Here is a 16209-nt window from a genome sequence, read left to right on the forward strand (position 1 = left end):
TCAGAAGACATCAATTATAATAAATTGGTATAAATAGTAAGAGGGTCATGTAATAGTAAAAATAGACATAAGAAACATCTTTATTGTGTTGTAATTGCAGCTTATGTTCATGACGTTAAATAAAAGTCTACAGAGCTAATGAAAAATGTTATTAAAGGTAAAGATCTAAAAAATGGCGAGAAAGACAAAACTATTAAAGTGCCAATCCTTTTTTTATATTGTCTAGTTGAAAATAAAGGTTTAAATACAAGATTAACATTTATTAAAGTAAATAGTCAAACATGGCTGCTACATGTGAGATTGAAGCTCTGATTCAGTTTTATCTTTGAAAACCCCAAAGCCTCTTGAATGAGAGGCGAAACATCTAGAAAACTTAACCTCCAGTTGCTTAAACTGACCTTTTCAAGCTTGATTATGACCTGCATGACAGAATCTTCACATATTTGCAAACCTTTATTCTGGACACTCAGACCTCTAATTATCACTATAATTGTTCATAACTCTTTTTAAGTTCCTGAGCCTGTTGAAATTGTTGCTCAAAGATTCACTCATCTGTACATGAATCAATAACAGTTCAGAATGCCTCAGGTTAAACAGAAAATGCTTTGGTTGGAAATGTTTTGCTTAGATTTTAAAACTGTTGTCACAATTTAATTAGAAGACTAGCTATTTTACTTTATATATTTTTATACGTCTTTTTTCTCCATTATTTTAACAGGCTGTCAGATAAATCGCATTACAGATGTTCAGCGTCCCCTCCGGTCCAGGTGGGGGCAGCAGTGAGACGCTTGACAAACTTCAAACACACCAATGGAGCGATATTCAAACAAACCTGTTGCTACTGCTCGGTTTTGTTCCATTTGTCTGTACAGCAGATGCTTTTCAGTTTATTTTCCTTGTTTACAAAGTGTATTTAATTCATGTGTGTCGATTTAGCTAACGTAGCAGTTTCTTTATGACATTGCCTTAGCATTTAACTTTAGCAGCAGCGTTTTCTGTTACCGATGAGTGCTAACCGTGTTAGAACTCCGAAAACCTGCAGGAAGAAATTCCCAGGGACCAGGAGCAGCCTGCAGGTTCCCTTAAAGGCCAGTAAGGTGCTGGCTGAGAGGAACCAGGCAGTGGTGGCGGTTGGAGCCTGGGTGGAGGACGGACAGGATTTCCGAGAGCACCCGGCTGTAAGTTTGGCTTTTAGGCGGAAACGTTACCAAGGCGTTGCGTCTGGTCTCTTCTTGTAACTGACTCCATCAAGTTTGTAACCACAACATTAAGAAATAATTTTTTTTATTTTATATAAAAAAGAAGAAATTATTAATTTAACCCAAATGTTTAGCTCACCATCCTGCTGAAGATATCCCTTGTTTATTTTTTCCTGGGTTGTTCTTAAACAATGAGGCATAATTCTGCCTGCCACCTTTCTCTTTAAATACTTTAGATAATTTATATAAACTTATATTAAGAGTGTTGAACTGTGAAAAACTCTAAACCGAGTCCAGGGCTGTGAACCCATTGGGAGTGAGACTCACCCATCTCAGTGTCTTCAAACACTCTCACTCCATATTCCCAATTTCTCGCACTAAAAAAATTACAGACATTAAAACTCAACTCAGTCTAGTTTAATAATCTCACGTTAGAATTAAGGAGTAGTTAGACCAATATATATATTTTAATTCTTAAAGCTTCCAGGTTTGCCTCTCAAACCCATAGGAGCTCCACAAAAAGAAAAAGAACCATTGAATTTTATTTTCCAAAAATCAGCCACCAAAGAAAAGACCAACCACATGCAGAGAGGATGTGCAGAACAGCTCAGTGAACCAGATAGAGGAAAGACCACAGGGATGATCTTCTGTTATTACTTATCATAGTCATTTATCTTTATTTTGGTCCATTGAATATGTATATAAGAAAAACTAATAACATAATGAATGAAGCTTTTTAATCCTTAGCCTATTACCAAATATTCAACACAGTGTAGTTTGCATAGGTTTCGATTGTGCTGGTTTCTGTATCAGTGCCAGTAATCTGTTGTCATTCCCCATTGTTTAATTTACTTGGACTGCAGAGAATAATTAATGAAAAAAGTTGTGAAATTCTTATTTAAAAGTATATTTAAGATGCAAGTATTTTAGTAGGGCCCATTCTGCTTTACTTCTCCAAAAATCACCAGAACGTAGAAAATAATATATATTGTGAGAAAAATGTTCCACATAACTAAAGACCACATATTGTTACTCAGTATAATTTACTCTGCGATATAAATTCCACTTTTTTGCCTCTTTCTCTCAGTTAAATCCTCTGAAAATCTCCAACCTATAGCTGCACCTATCCTTATCTAACCCTGAGAAGGTTTCCTGTCCAAACTATTTCAATATCTCACCCAAAGGTTTGGTGAAACGTTGGCAGTCTGTGAGTCACAAATTGAGACTCTGCATCACACTAATAACATCGTGCACTATATGGTGAATCTTCAAAATAGAACTCAACCATATGTTTCTGTTGCATTTTGCACCATATCTATTTATTTATTTTTGCACTGCTCTGACCCTTCCACACCAATGTCCTTTTGCACCATTACTCTCCCTATACTGTTTACATTTTGATCACTGCTGCGCTTTATAAATAGAAATATTCTTTTTCACTGCTAAGCTGCTCCTCATTCACTTTCGGAAAGCTGTATAAATGCACGTCGTTTTGTATATACTCTTGTGTATATAAAATTACAATAAAGTTTGTCTAACACTATAGTTTAAAAAATTCCTCGAATGCATTGGATTCAAGAGAACAAGAAGTTTCCAGACGCTACTAAACAAATGTGTTTGGCTAACTGACCATCAACAGTTTTAACCCTCTGCCAGTTTGGTTGGTTATGTGTCACTACAATACCAGAACGGAATTAGATCAGAAAGCTTTTGAAATAAGCAACTGCTATCATTATTACTAACAGTAGTCATTACCTGCCATGATTCTCTCAGGAACCCATTGATGGGATTGTAGTTAACTACCTTGCAGCCTTCTCAGGACTCTAACCACTAACCACCTGCTTCTCTTTGACCACAAGCCTGAAGAAATTACTTATAATTTTATAATTATAATTGAGCTTTATTGATCTCACATTGGAGAAATTCACCTATGCATTTAACCCATCCCCTTGGCAAGCAGTAGGTTGCCATTGTGCGGCGCCCAGGGAGTAGTGTGGGCTTAAGGTTATTGCTCAGGGAGCCACAGTGGCACTCTTTGGGGATCTAACCGGGTACCTGCAACCTTCTTGGAGCACAAGTGCACTGCTCTAACCACTAGGCCAACACTCCCATTGAAACCTCAAAACTGCATCATCACAAGTGAATCTTAAGGCCTGTATTTTCTGCAGAAACAAAGACATGTTTTCTTTCATAGGCATGCAAGAATAAAATGATGCCATTCTTTTATTATTACTCTGGTTTGGGAGATCTTGAAACTTGAGGTTCATTTCAGCAGAACCTTTGCACGCGTGATACTCAGCAGCCCGATTAGGAGGCCTCCTCCCTGTAAAAAAATCAGTTTCTATGTTCTTTACCTGTATGTTGGTCTTTAGGATGTTACAGTTCAAAACTAATAAATAATTAGTAAGAAAGATAAAACAAGTAAGGAAGAGATCTGATAGAATGATGGAAGTGTGCAAAGTTGCAACTGAAATATATAATTACCTCTGCAACAAAGTTGTTTTGACAAAAGAGACAGAACAAGAGACCAAGGTGCACAACAACATGCTAGATTAAAGAAAGCAGAGCGTTACAAACACCTCCTAAAACTGTCCAGCAAAGCAGTGGAAACTTGATCCTTTTGGATGTCTGTAAAAAGAAAAGTTCCTGCATATCTCCATGACTACAAGTTGTTCCCCAAAAAAATTTGTAGTCATGGAGATGAGCAGGAACTTTTCTTTGTACCAACATCTGGAGCTTGGGCTAAGCAGGGTTATCAGGAGGAAAGACGTCTGAAACATGGTTGCAGATCTAAAACAGGAGTGAGAGGGAAAAAGAGGAAGGGATATTAACCCGTTCTAATTCCTAGGCCTGGTTTAAATGAGTTAATGGATTTGTGGGGTCTGCTGAGACGTATCTACAAACTTTAATGATGAACCATTGGTGCTGAGATAAAATAAAATGATTCTAGATTGATGTGAGAGGCTAATAAAGTTATATAGAAAATGACTTTTAATGGTTATTCTGCTTATTCTGTATTAATCAAGGTCTGTATGCAGTTAAGTCATCATTTTTATAATGGACTAACTTTAAAAAATAAAAAATAAAGATTTTGTGTAAAAGGAGATTTCAGAGGTTGATAAACTTTCATTGTTTTGTCTTTCTTTAAAACTGTGTGTTTTGTTTAAGGCGCTCGCTGTACTAACTGAAGAGCTACAAGCACAGATTAGAAGGGAGAACGAAGACAGCCTGAGGCGGTTTCAAGATGAAGTACGGCGGCGAGTGGCACATCAGGCTCACCGCAGCAAGAGACGACAGCAGAATCACGCGCATCCCTCGGTAACATGTTTCCACTGACTAAGATCCTGCAAAACAAAGCAGATAAACCGCTGATTCAACTTCTGCAAAGTCATCAAAAATAATCAAATTTGACTTGGATGATATACTATATTCACCTTTGTGATATAAAATCTAAAATAGTCGAATAATAATCATCTATTTCAGGTAAATGAAACAGGAAACATGACCTTCAGAGGCGTATTGGGTAACATGACTGAAACATAGGCTTTAGAAAATTCAACCAGTCCTAATATTTATCATATTTACACCCAGACGGTTCAGACTAATGGTTAAATTGTTACCTCGCTATCCGGACCTTATTCGGGAGTACATTTGGACCCAGGTAATATAACTGTGCTGATCTTTTCATTGTAGATCTCTCTTTTTTTGTCTAGGTCATATCTCATAGAAGATTCCCATATTATCAGGTGGTGACCCACCAAGAGTTTGACAGTGAGGAGAACATCCCCTCAGGAAGTGCTGCACAGCACAGCACCTCCCCACGGGTGAGAAGAAGAGACAGTTTTGGAGCAAAGACCTTGAGGATGTTGTTTAGTCTTTATTATTTTCTTGTTTAACTTCAGAGCTTAAAAAAACCTCCACTAAAATCACTGATATATAGATATTTGTTCCCAGTTTCTTAAAACAAAAAGTGCTAGATTCCAAGAAGCATTTCCAGTAAATCTCAACATTAAGTACCCCCTTGTCAAGGGAGCTGGTGCTCTTTTGCAACAGTAATAAGCTTGTAGCTGACTAAACCTGAGACTAACACACACTTATCATATGTCCAGATCTTCATCTGAGACTCCTCTACAAGACTATCTACTTCATTCTAATATTCACCAACCACAGCCCCGCCCCCATCCATGCCAAAAAGCACTCACAAAGCCAAAATGCAATTTATGACCAAATTTGTGTTTCACTGAGCCTCATTTCAAGAACACAGTAGCTGCATCAAATGATGGATTGCTATTTAAGTCCAACAAGACACTGAATTCAAACTCATTAGCGAAACTCTTATTTGCAGCCGACCACTTAAAGGAGAAGTTCACTTTTTAACACTTTAAGCCCATTTTCTGTAGTGTCCAGGATGAAATCGAATGATCGACACCAAAATTTTGACAATTGGTCCTGTCTCTGCTTTTTGGCTCATTTAGAATCCCCCCCTGGCTGCTTCAGAACGGCTTCCATAGTGCATGTCCGATAATGTCCTTAAAACAACCTTAAACGTTCTTTTTTTAAAATATGCTACTCACCGGGTCGTCAGCGCTGTTCAATGACGTTCCAAAAAAAGTTTCGTAAAGAAAAAACGTTCCTGTAGTGTTTTATTTAGCATTTTGTAAATCCCATTGAGTTCTGTAGGAATAGTCAATATTCCGCTGCCACCGGAAACGGAAATGGGGCCTGTTTACACAGTTGTAGTCTTTTCGCTTCACTCTGTGTACTCCGACGTCGAGGTGCTAACGTCTCTGTTAAACACTTTAAAAAACTCTGAAAATTGAATACGAAAGGTGGATTCTTGATTCTCGACGTCGGAGTACACAGAGTGAAGCGAAAAGACTACAACTGTGTAAACAGGCCCCATTTCCGTTTCCGGTGGCAGGGGAATATTGACTATTCCAACAGAACTCAATGGGATTTACAAAATGCTAAATAAAACACTACAGGAACGTTTTTTCTTTACGAAACTTTTTTTGGAACGTCATTGAACAGCGCTGACGACACGGTGAGTAGCATATTTAAAAAAAGAACGTTTAAGGTTGTTTTCAGGACATTATGGGACATGCTCTATGGAAGCCGTTCTAAAGCAGCCAGGGGGGATTCTAAATGAGCCGAAAAGCAGAGACAGGACCAATTGTCAAAATTTTGGTGTCGATCATTCGATTTCATCCTGGACACTACAGAAAATGGGCTTAAAGTGTTAAAAAGTGAACTTCTCCTTTAACAAAATCCTCCAAAAACACCAGCAAAGCACACCAAATTTGTTTTGTTTTTTCATCAAAAGGTGATTTTATCAAAAAAAAAGTCAGTTTAAGGAATATATCCAACCCATAACCAAATATATAACATTTTTCCAAATGTTACATTTCAAGAATAAATTCCAAATCTCAGAAAATATGCCAAACTTTTCCAAAATGGCAGCACAGCAGGAGTTTGCATTAAATTTTTCAATCCAAACGTCTATAACTTCTCAGTGCTTGTTGGATGGAGACCAAAATTGCTACATATGAAACCAAGATGTTATATTTGCAGCTTAGTATGTTTATTTTCTTCATTACAGGAAAAATATGAAGTTTTCTATGTAAACATCTATTTTTATTGTGTTTTTTTTTAAGGCAGAAGTAAATTTTTGGCTATTTAAATATAACAGAAAAATGTACTTTCACATTTTCACATCCACTTCATCCTCCAGGACCTTTATGTCAGTTTATAGCAAGATTAGCAATTTAGGATGTGTACAATTTGAGAAAATTGACCATAAGAGATTAAGTTGGTCAATATGAAACATTATGAGTCATTTATTGGTCTGACATGTAAAGTGATGGTTTAACCTCTAGAGAGCAGTAAGGAGTTAATTTCAGCTGGTAAACAGTTTTCAGGTCACTTAATGTTTTAAAAAAATCCATAAAAGATGCTTCCGTCCTTAAAGTTTTTTTTTTTTTTTTTGATCAGAGGCATCACGTTGTTATTTTTAGTCTTATCAGATAATGTGACTATGATTAATGTGGAATATTATTTTTTTCTTTCCATTTTCCAGTCTAGGGACCCTATGAGGCAGGTCAGACTCAGACTGGCCGCCTGTCGCCTGATCCAGCAAGAGGAAACGGCGTCAGATCTTCCAGGGGGCAGATGGAACATCTCTCCAACCAGACATGCGAATGTCTGTGTCTGACACATTGTTCTGCTTTTTTAACAAACTTCTCATGGTCACATTTGTTTTAGTTTTTTCTGGAAGTTCAAGGAATAACTGAAAACTCTCCACTTAGCAGAGATCTGGTGCTCAGGGGCAGAGAACGGAGCGAGATGTTCTGGAGGATGAAGGAGAGGAAGCCAGAGATCCTCCTTTCTTTGGCAGTCAACATGAATGCCCCCTTGTTCAACAGAAGGTGACTGAATTGCCAGCATGCAACAGTGAAATCATTCATTTAAAGTTTCTATTTTGTTTTTAATACTTTTTTTTTTTCATTTTAAGCACAATATCTTAAACTACTATACTTTTTTGTAAATTGCTAGTAAGAAAAAAAATAATGTTAAAAGTGTGGCATGCATTTTGCCTATAAACAGGGATTTTAGCTGTTTTGCTTAAGTCATCTTCACAATCTCGCTCTCTGCTGAAGACGAGCACGAGTTTTCCCCCACTGTTGTGTTCAGGGTCATGTGCAGTTTTTATTTACACACAGATTTTGCCTGACTAGCAGAAAGCTGTTTTTGGTCTCATCTGAGAAGAGCGCCTTCCTTTTTTCCTTTCCAAACACGAATGAAACATCTGAATGTGGTTACATTTCTTCACCTGGATTTTTCTGTGCAAATAGAGGAACAAGCTAATTTCCTTAATCGTGAATAACTGTTGCTTTATAATTGAGATTTAGATATTTATAAGCTTTCCCATATTTCTTATGATGTCCAGAAGAAGCTTATTTTAAAGTGATGATGTAATCCATGGAAACATCTTACTTGTTGATCTTCATCTATAGAGCCTTGAAATCCAGTTTTAAAACTGATCGTTTCAAGCTGTGGAAGAATTCTAAAGAGCTCAGCGTTTGTGAGCACAGTGGTGTTTCTACTGCTAACCTTTGACAGAGTACTATTTCAGCTGTGAAACTGTGAGTTCCTCTTATATTTTAGCTTACAAGAGTTATGTTTCACTTCTTCAACCATTGATCAGGCAAAAAGACCTCCAGGAAGTTGGAATGAAATTTTCGCTCCTACCTGGGATGATGGACTACATGTTGTTGGTTCTACTTTGCTTTATCTACAGCAGGGTTCTTGCATCGTCGCAAAAACAATGTAAAATAATTTGATCCAAGTGTTTATTTGTGATGATGGATAAAAAGCATTTATATCATTGATTACCCGATGAATTTATGAGGGTTCTTTTTGTGATTTTTCTTTTGAAGAAGAAACACAAATACTGTATTTTCCAGACTATAACCCACTACTTGTTTCCCACGCATTGAACCGTGCTGCTTATAAGAAATGACAGAGAGGGATGTCAAAGTTGGAAATGAAAGAATAAGGGGCTAATTTTCATTAAGCACAAGAACATGCTAGCACCAGGCACGACGGAGAAAAAATGTCCAAAATTCACACATGGGCAGGGCTCAACTGATGCAGAGCTGAAATAAAGAGCTTAAAGGAATAGTACACCCAAAACATGATTAGCCTTCATTTTCTACTCACCCCCATGCTGAACAACACCCTGGAGTACTTTTTTGATATCTCAAATGCATCTGGAGATCTGGGAGGCTTCTTGCTGTCTGCTGACATTCAAATAATGGAGGTGCCCAGCGCCCGAGACAGAAAGGTCCATAAAAGTCCACAAAAAACGTTTCAATATTCCTCCATACTGCTCGTCCAATGTATTCCAAGTGTCCTGAGTGGGTAGCATCCAGAATTTACTCGAAACGAAGTCATTTAGAATGTTTTTAGAGCATAAACAGTAGTGTATAGGATTTCCTGAAAGCACGCACATGCGCGATCACGACACTACGGAAGCCGGCAGACCAAACCAGATGAAAGTGCGCATTCAGCGTCTGCTCTTCCAATAATGCAAGCGTAGAAGAAGAAATGTGCCGTTTACCTGTGCAAAGAAAGAAACAACGAAAGAAAAATGTCTGAGGACTTCAGTGTTGAGGAAGAGCATGAGTTCTTTGCCGAGCTGAATGCGCTGGTTTGGTCTGCCGGCTTCCGTAGAATCGTGAGCGCGCATGGGGGCGCTATTAGGAAATCCTATACACTACTGTTTATGCTCTAAAAACATTCTAAATGACTTCGTTTCGAGTAAATTCTGGATGCTACCCACTCAGGACACTTGGAATACATTGGACGAGCAGTATGGAGGAATATTGAAACGTTTTTTGTGGACTTTTATGGACCTTTCTGTCTCGGGCGCTGGGCACCTCCATTATTTGAATGTCAGCAGACAGCAAGAAGCCTCCCAGATCTCCAGATGCATTTGAGATATCAAAAAAGTACTCCAGAGTGTTGTTCAGCATGGGGGTGAGTAGAAAATGAAGGCTAATCATGTTTTGGGTGTACTATTCCTTTAAGAAGCCCCATCTTTGAGTAGAAGCTCTGTAGAGCTCCCCCTACAGGTCTGGTGGGAGACAGTTCAGTAGATATCAGCGGTTTATAGCCCATTGCGGCTTATATTTAAATGTACGTTTTGAGTTTTTTCAAAACATTTTATTATTGTTAGGTGAGGTGCGCTCTATAGTTTGGAAAATACGTCAGTTTCCACAATTTCCTCTTTCCTATTAATTATCAGCAAGCATGAAGTTCATCTTGTTTGACATCCATTCTGTCTGGTCTTTCTGATATATCCATCTATTAATCTGTTTACTTTTATCCATCCACACATCAATCTGGTTGTCTGTCTATTTGTGTTCCTTTCCTCCCTCTCAGGTTTTTGCAGTTGTCATATTTGAATAAAGTGGAATTACAATAAAAATCCCTATAGTTTCTATAACTTTGTCCCTAAAGCTGATTCTGATCTAATTTATACTTGAAAGAGGACAAAGAATCTCCAATTTATGAAGTCAGGATCCTGCAAATCAATCTGGATTATACTTCATTCAGGATATCTGGATTATTTGCCTTGTTAATGGAAAGGTCCATGATTAAAAATGCACGTCACACTTTTCAGATTTTAGTTTGTATAAATTGTTGTAAAATGTATACTTTTTCTTTCCAGTTCCTAATTCTGCTCCTTCATGTTGTACTGTAACATTAAATCTTTGTAAAATGAATTAAAGTTTGTGATTATAAAATTGCTGAATGTGTTAAAGTCATGGAGCCTCTGTCTCTTCTCATACTCTGCCATCTTTATATTTCAGGTGGGCAAACATGCTTTTTTGGATCTTGATGATTTGCACTCAGATCACAGTTCTGCTCGAAGCCTAAGTGTCCCAAGGGTTCTCTGGCCAATGATGAATCAAGAAAAAGTAAAAAAGCAGGTAAAGGAAGGTCTGATTGAACAATATACCAAATATAAAATATATAGATATACCAGATAAAAGTGCGGCTTTCTCTGCAGCGTCAGGCTCAGTTTTTGATACACCGGCGTCAGGCCATGAGCACAGAACGGGAGCAGGTGAAGGAGAACAAGCAACTCAGGAAACACCTGAAGAGGACGGCAAGGTGATCTTTGACCACCAGCAATATGGTTGATAATACTTCTCAGGAGGTGAAAAAAACAAACAGGTTTGATTTTAGTTGTTTTGACCTTTTAGGATCAAAGCAGAGAAAGAAAAGGTTCGTCAGGAGGAGGAGATGAAACTAGAAAGAGCTCGGATGCTTGCAGAAGCCAGACAGAGACTTGAGGAGAGAGAGCTGCAGATTCTGGAGCGTCTGAAGCTGGAAGAGGAGCAGAGAGCCGAGCAGCTGCAAAAGAGGAACAAGGAGGAGCCGAGGAGAGACTCTGCAAGGTAATCTGCATATAATCTGATCTCTGACCTTCTGTCACTTGGACAATGCTGTATAAAGATCTATTCTATCTGTAGCTGATGGAGTATAGCCACAATAAATATGCTCACAATCTTCATACACAAAGATAATGCTTTTGGAGGGAAATTACGCAGAAAGAAAAAAAAAAACAATGGAAGAGGTGGAGTACAATTTAGATTAAAATCCTGTTTATTTTGTAACTAGTAATATTTAAACTTAAAGGATAAGCAAAAATTTGAAAAAGTAGTGATCAGAAATTAAAACATGATAAATTCTGTTTTATTTGATGTGATTTATAGGACCTCCCTTTGTACATGAGTTTTTTTATTTCTTTTTGTAGCCACGTTAATCAGAGATTAGCCATTAATCAGTCTTTTCTTTGATGGGTTCTCAGAGCAAAGCAAAAGTTTCAAGCAATCTGGATTTCTGCTACAAAATAAAACAATTTCCTGATGTTCTGACTGCTCTTATTTATGGAAACAAATCGTTACCATATTTAAAATGAAAAAGCATTTTCAGAAATGCTTTTTCATTTTAAGAATGTGGCTGCATTGTTTGTCTCATAAATGAAATTAGTAATCAATAATCCTGTTTGAATTTTCATTTTCTTCTTTAACACCACTCATCCTTTTACTTAATTAAAATGAAAAAGACATTTGAGATTTATTTTTCAAAATGTACCCCAGCAAATACATACCAAAATTCAATTTGAAATGTAAAATTTGAAAATGAAAAAGCATTTCCAGAAATGCTTTTACATTTTAAGAATGTGGCTGCATTATTTGGCTCATAAATAAAATTAGTACAATGCAGCCATATTCTTAAAATGAAAAAGTATTTCTGAAAATGCTTTTTCATTTTAAATATGGTAATGATTTGCTTCCATACTTATTTGCTCACATTTCACATATGAGCCTTTTACTCTCATGGCTGTAAAATTTTCTTTGATGACCATATTTAGGCCAATAAAAAAAAAAAAAAAACTAAACTCTCAACGAGCAATTTGTGGTTTACTTTGATTCATTTAAACACGAACCTCATTGTTTTTATGTTATATATTGTTATTTTGTATTATTACATGTGCAAACAAGCTGGATTGTTTACAGTGAAAGGAGATATCAGCAGCTCTGGTGAATCTCTGCAGGTTTGTTGAATCTCTGAGAGCTCAGCTGAAGGAGCGCCTGTCTCAGACAAAGCTGGAGCTGCCTCCTCTCTGCTGCTGTGCCTCCTCTTTTTGGGATTCCCACCCTGATACCTGTGCCAACAACTGTTCCTTCCACAACAATCCCAGAGGTACTGATGGCACTCTCTGGTCCCTGTAAACACACACTGCCTCTGAAGCTGTTTCTGAAAGGTTTCTCTCCTCCTCCACAGCATATGCCAAAGCTCTACGTTCAGCGCTGGTGAGTTTGGATCTAAAGTGAACGGAGCTGCATTGTCTAATGGAGATCGCTTCTTTTCAAACACACTAATCCAAAGTATCCGAAAGACTAAACCTGGATTATTGCATATTTACCTTGCAGAATAATTAGTTCAATGTAACTTTCCCCACATGTTATTTTATTGTTTAATGAAACACTGATTGGAAAATTAAGTCCCCACCTTGACTTTTCTGGACTGTTCTGAATTTTGCTAATTTTATTCATGTATTTATTGTAAGTTATTAGGTTTGTTAATATTTGAGCTGTGTGCAGCTAATGATTAACATAACTTAAAAGAATCAGAAACTCAATCAGGGATTTAGTATCTGTTTAAACTTGAACTCTGCTCTGTTTTATTGGGCAGGTTTACAAGATTTGACCTGTACTGCTGTTTTTTTTCCATCTCTTTCAAAGAAGTATTAAAAATAACATCTCACATGTGTCTGTGTGTACCTGCTGGTTTACTGATGCTTTCAGTCAGTTAGTCATTTATAGTTTTTTTGGGGGTTTTTTTTTGAAAGGCCATATCAAATATCTTGTGAATTTCTATTTAAACCATAATGTAAAAAAAGACATTTTGCAGATTGTCAGAAATGTGTTAAAGTGCAGAATGTTCTCTAGTGCATCGATTAAAACGTGACACCAAAACAAAACAGAGGTTTGCCAGGTATCGCTAAGATTTATTTGATTATTACTAAACAATGCTGACCATTTTAAAGTGGTTCTATTGACCATCCATCCGTGATAAAAAACAAAACAGATCTTTGTAATTTTAGCCACATGCTGCCATAAGTCTGTTTATCTCTTTGTTTTCTACATTTCCTTCATTTGCTGTTTGACTGGCCTGATTATTAGTATTATTACGTCTGTTTTTTTTATTGTTATAAATGAAGCTTAAGCATATATTCAATCTGGAGGACTCTGATCAGCCTCACCTTTATCACCTGCTGGAGGCCTCCCTTCAAACCTCAGCCAGTCAGCCTCGGGGCCGCACCCTCCCTGGAGCCAATCGATTTGCAAGTTCTCCTTCCAGCGTCATTCCATGTCTCCTGCTCACCAGCCCTCTCTCTACCCACCTCCCCCCTCGTTGCCCAAGAAGTGACTGTGGACAGGAACCATCCGATTCATCCTGGGCTTATTAAACCATCAGTGTCCGGACACCGGGGAAAGTCTTATCCTCTCTCTGTTAAATCCACCGATCTGATCATCCATCAGCTCTGAACACAAAGGTTTCAGCCGGTGTCCGAGCACCAAAGAACTTATATATTATTCATGGCAATAAACGATTCTAATTAGTACTTCACTCACTGAGTCTCTCCTGGATGAACTACAATTTCTCTATTATTAGAGCAAAAAACATAATTTTTAGTTTACCAACTTGCTTTTTCCTGTTGCAATCATTGATCTGATTAACTTTACAATTATTGTAAATTTCATCAGCATACTTAATGTTGAACACCCGAACATGATTGTTAAAAAATTAATAAAATGTAAAATGAAAAATTTAAAAACCGATACTTTAGCTGAATTATCAACACTTGTACTTATGTAAATATTACTGTTTCTCATCACCATGTTTTGAAATTTTGGCAACATATGTAATAAATCAGGAATGCTTTTAATTTAATTAGTAAAATAACATTCATTTTCAGCACCGAAAAATAGGAATAAGACTTGCTTGAGGCACATTTGCACAATAATTGCAGCCTGCTCAAGTGTCCTGCTATAAAAGTTGTAAGTAAAGCTTGTAATTCATTTTAAATATGTCATCCACAGTTTTAGTCTGAAAAAGCCTTAGCAAAGCTGGCTGGTTTAGATAGGAACCAGGTCAGTACATTCCTTTGGAGTGACTTGTTCTCAGTATAATGAAACAAGTTTTTCCAGTTCAAAGTCAGCAAAATTGCATGAAACAAAAAGCAGTATAGTTAAAATTGATCCGTCGTCTAATTCAATATGAAACTGGCACAACCTTGTAGTCTTCTCAGTGCTTATAATAAAATGCTCAAAGTTCTAATAATAATCAGGGTCATAAAAAAACTTACTGCACTTTTTAGTAATTTTTTTTTTTTTTTTTAAACATTACCTGTCTTCCTAACTAGTACGGCAAGCTATTTGTCATATAGTGATAAGTCAAAAAGTTATAAATCCACAGCTCAATTTCCTGTCAAGATGAACTTTTTGGCTTTCAGAAGGGCTTTTTTTGGATATCTAAAATGTTATCGCCAAAGAAAATAAAAGGCTTTTCTAATTCATTGAGCTCCTGTCTTTAACAAGAATGAAGGATATTTTTTTTAGAAGAAGCTTTATGAATCCTAGATGGACTTTAGGGGGCTTTTCCTAGTTCATATTTGCAGGTTTTGCCCACATATTTACATTTGATTGTATTCCAGGTAAGGATTTTCAGATTCATGCTGTAATTTCAGTGTATAATATTTACTAAAATGTCTGTATTTTATCTTTTATTTTTGATCTCTGTTTAGGTATTAATGCTTGCTGATCCTCTGATCAAAGTAAAAAACCAGAGTATATATTGAGTGGAGGCATTTAACCAGATGTCCTTACAGTCAATATGGATATATTGTTAAAAATGTATTTAAATAATCGGTTATTAACCATTTAAGGATGTGCGACAGTAAAACCATACATTTAGCCAGCTAGTGGTCAAGACAAAAACCTACAAACCAAGCAGGATGAGGAATAAGTTAGATTGTCTCTGATCATCCAGTAATGGGAAGCCAGACATGTCTTAAGGTGTAAGAAATGGTCTACTTGGATTTTCACATAGAACCACCTCTCAGGTTTACAGAAAGTGGTCCAAATTTAAATACCAAGTAAGCAGCTGTAGGTTAAATGCCTTGTCAGAAGGCACAGGAAAATTAGCGGATTCACAATGTTTTACAAGCAGGGTTCTCTGTCATCCATGAAATGATGGAAGCTGGATGACCTCTCCTTTTCCCTGAAGGCTTTTTACTGTAAAAAAAAAAAAAAAAAAAAAAAAAGGCTTCTCCAGTTCAGATCATTATGAGTATAATGCCGCCCCATTTTAAATATGAGTGATCCCACTGACTTAAACCCTTCATCCTGTTTGCCTGTTTTTAAAGAACTGGGAAACCAGTGTCTGGAAGCTCAACACATTTCCAGCTGACGGTGCAAAGCAGCAGCAGTAGCCCACACCTGGTTCTTTCCACTAACAACAAAAACAAGGCCATAGTTTAGAGTCTCCCCAGCATTGTTTTTTCTTACAGGTTTGAGTCTCTTCAGGTTGGTTGTGTAATTAAGTGGGGGATGTATGCTGGTACTCTTTGGACTCTTTTGTGCCACTTAAGTGTCATCTGAAAGCTGCAGATTACCTAAGTATTTCCACTGACCTGGTCCACCTCCTTTCAAAGTATACTCCTCCTCTGATTGGTTCACTGAAACCAGCAGGTTAATGAACCAAAACCTGAATCACCTTAAACTAGTGTCATGAACAGGTCAATGAGTTTTAATAAGCCACAATGAAGAGCACCACTTGAATTTGCAGGCAAAAAAATCTACTGAATGATGCTATATCAATAAAGACCAGAATCTGTGTTTTTTTTTTTTTTTTGATACCTTGTCAAATC

At 37.1% G+C, this 16209-nt stretch overlaps 1 protein-coding gene across 2 annotated transcripts; it reads left to right on the forward strand.

Moving 5' to 3' along the window:
* Positions 1-789: 789 nt before the first annotated feature.
* ccdc15 (coiled-coil domain containing 15) lies at positions 790-13044 on the forward strand. 2 transcript variants are annotated; one of them, XM_038307472.1, is made up of 10 exons: positions 790-1178; positions 4368-4517; positions 4913-5023; positions 7276-7398; positions 7505-7624; positions 10574-10693; positions 10774-10877; positions 10970-11164; positions 12328-12476; positions 12558-13044. In XM_038307472.1, exons 1-10 carry the CDS (start codon positions 1005-1007, stop codon positions 12605-12607), a joined length of 1296 nt encoding a protein of 431 aa, XP_038163400.1. In that variant the 5' UTR covers positions 790-1004; the 3' UTR covers positions 12608-13044. The 2 variants fall into 2 exon arrangements, with proteins under 2 accessions (XP_038163400.1, XP_038163401.1); XM_038307473.1 differs by having other exon boundaries at positions 792-1178; positions 7508-7624.
* The last annotated feature ends 3165 nt before the right edge of the window (positions 13045-16209 follow it).

The sequence above is a fragment of the Cyprinodon tularosa genome, unplaced genomic scaffold (assembly GCF_016077235.1).
Source record: "Cyprinodon tularosa strain WSP-4 unplaced genomic scaffold, ASM1607723v1 ctg610, whole genome shotgun sequence".
NCBI classification, from domain to species: domain Eukaryota; kingdom Metazoa; phylum Chordata; class Actinopteri; order Cyprinodontiformes; family Cyprinodontidae; genus Cyprinodon; species Cyprinodon tularosa.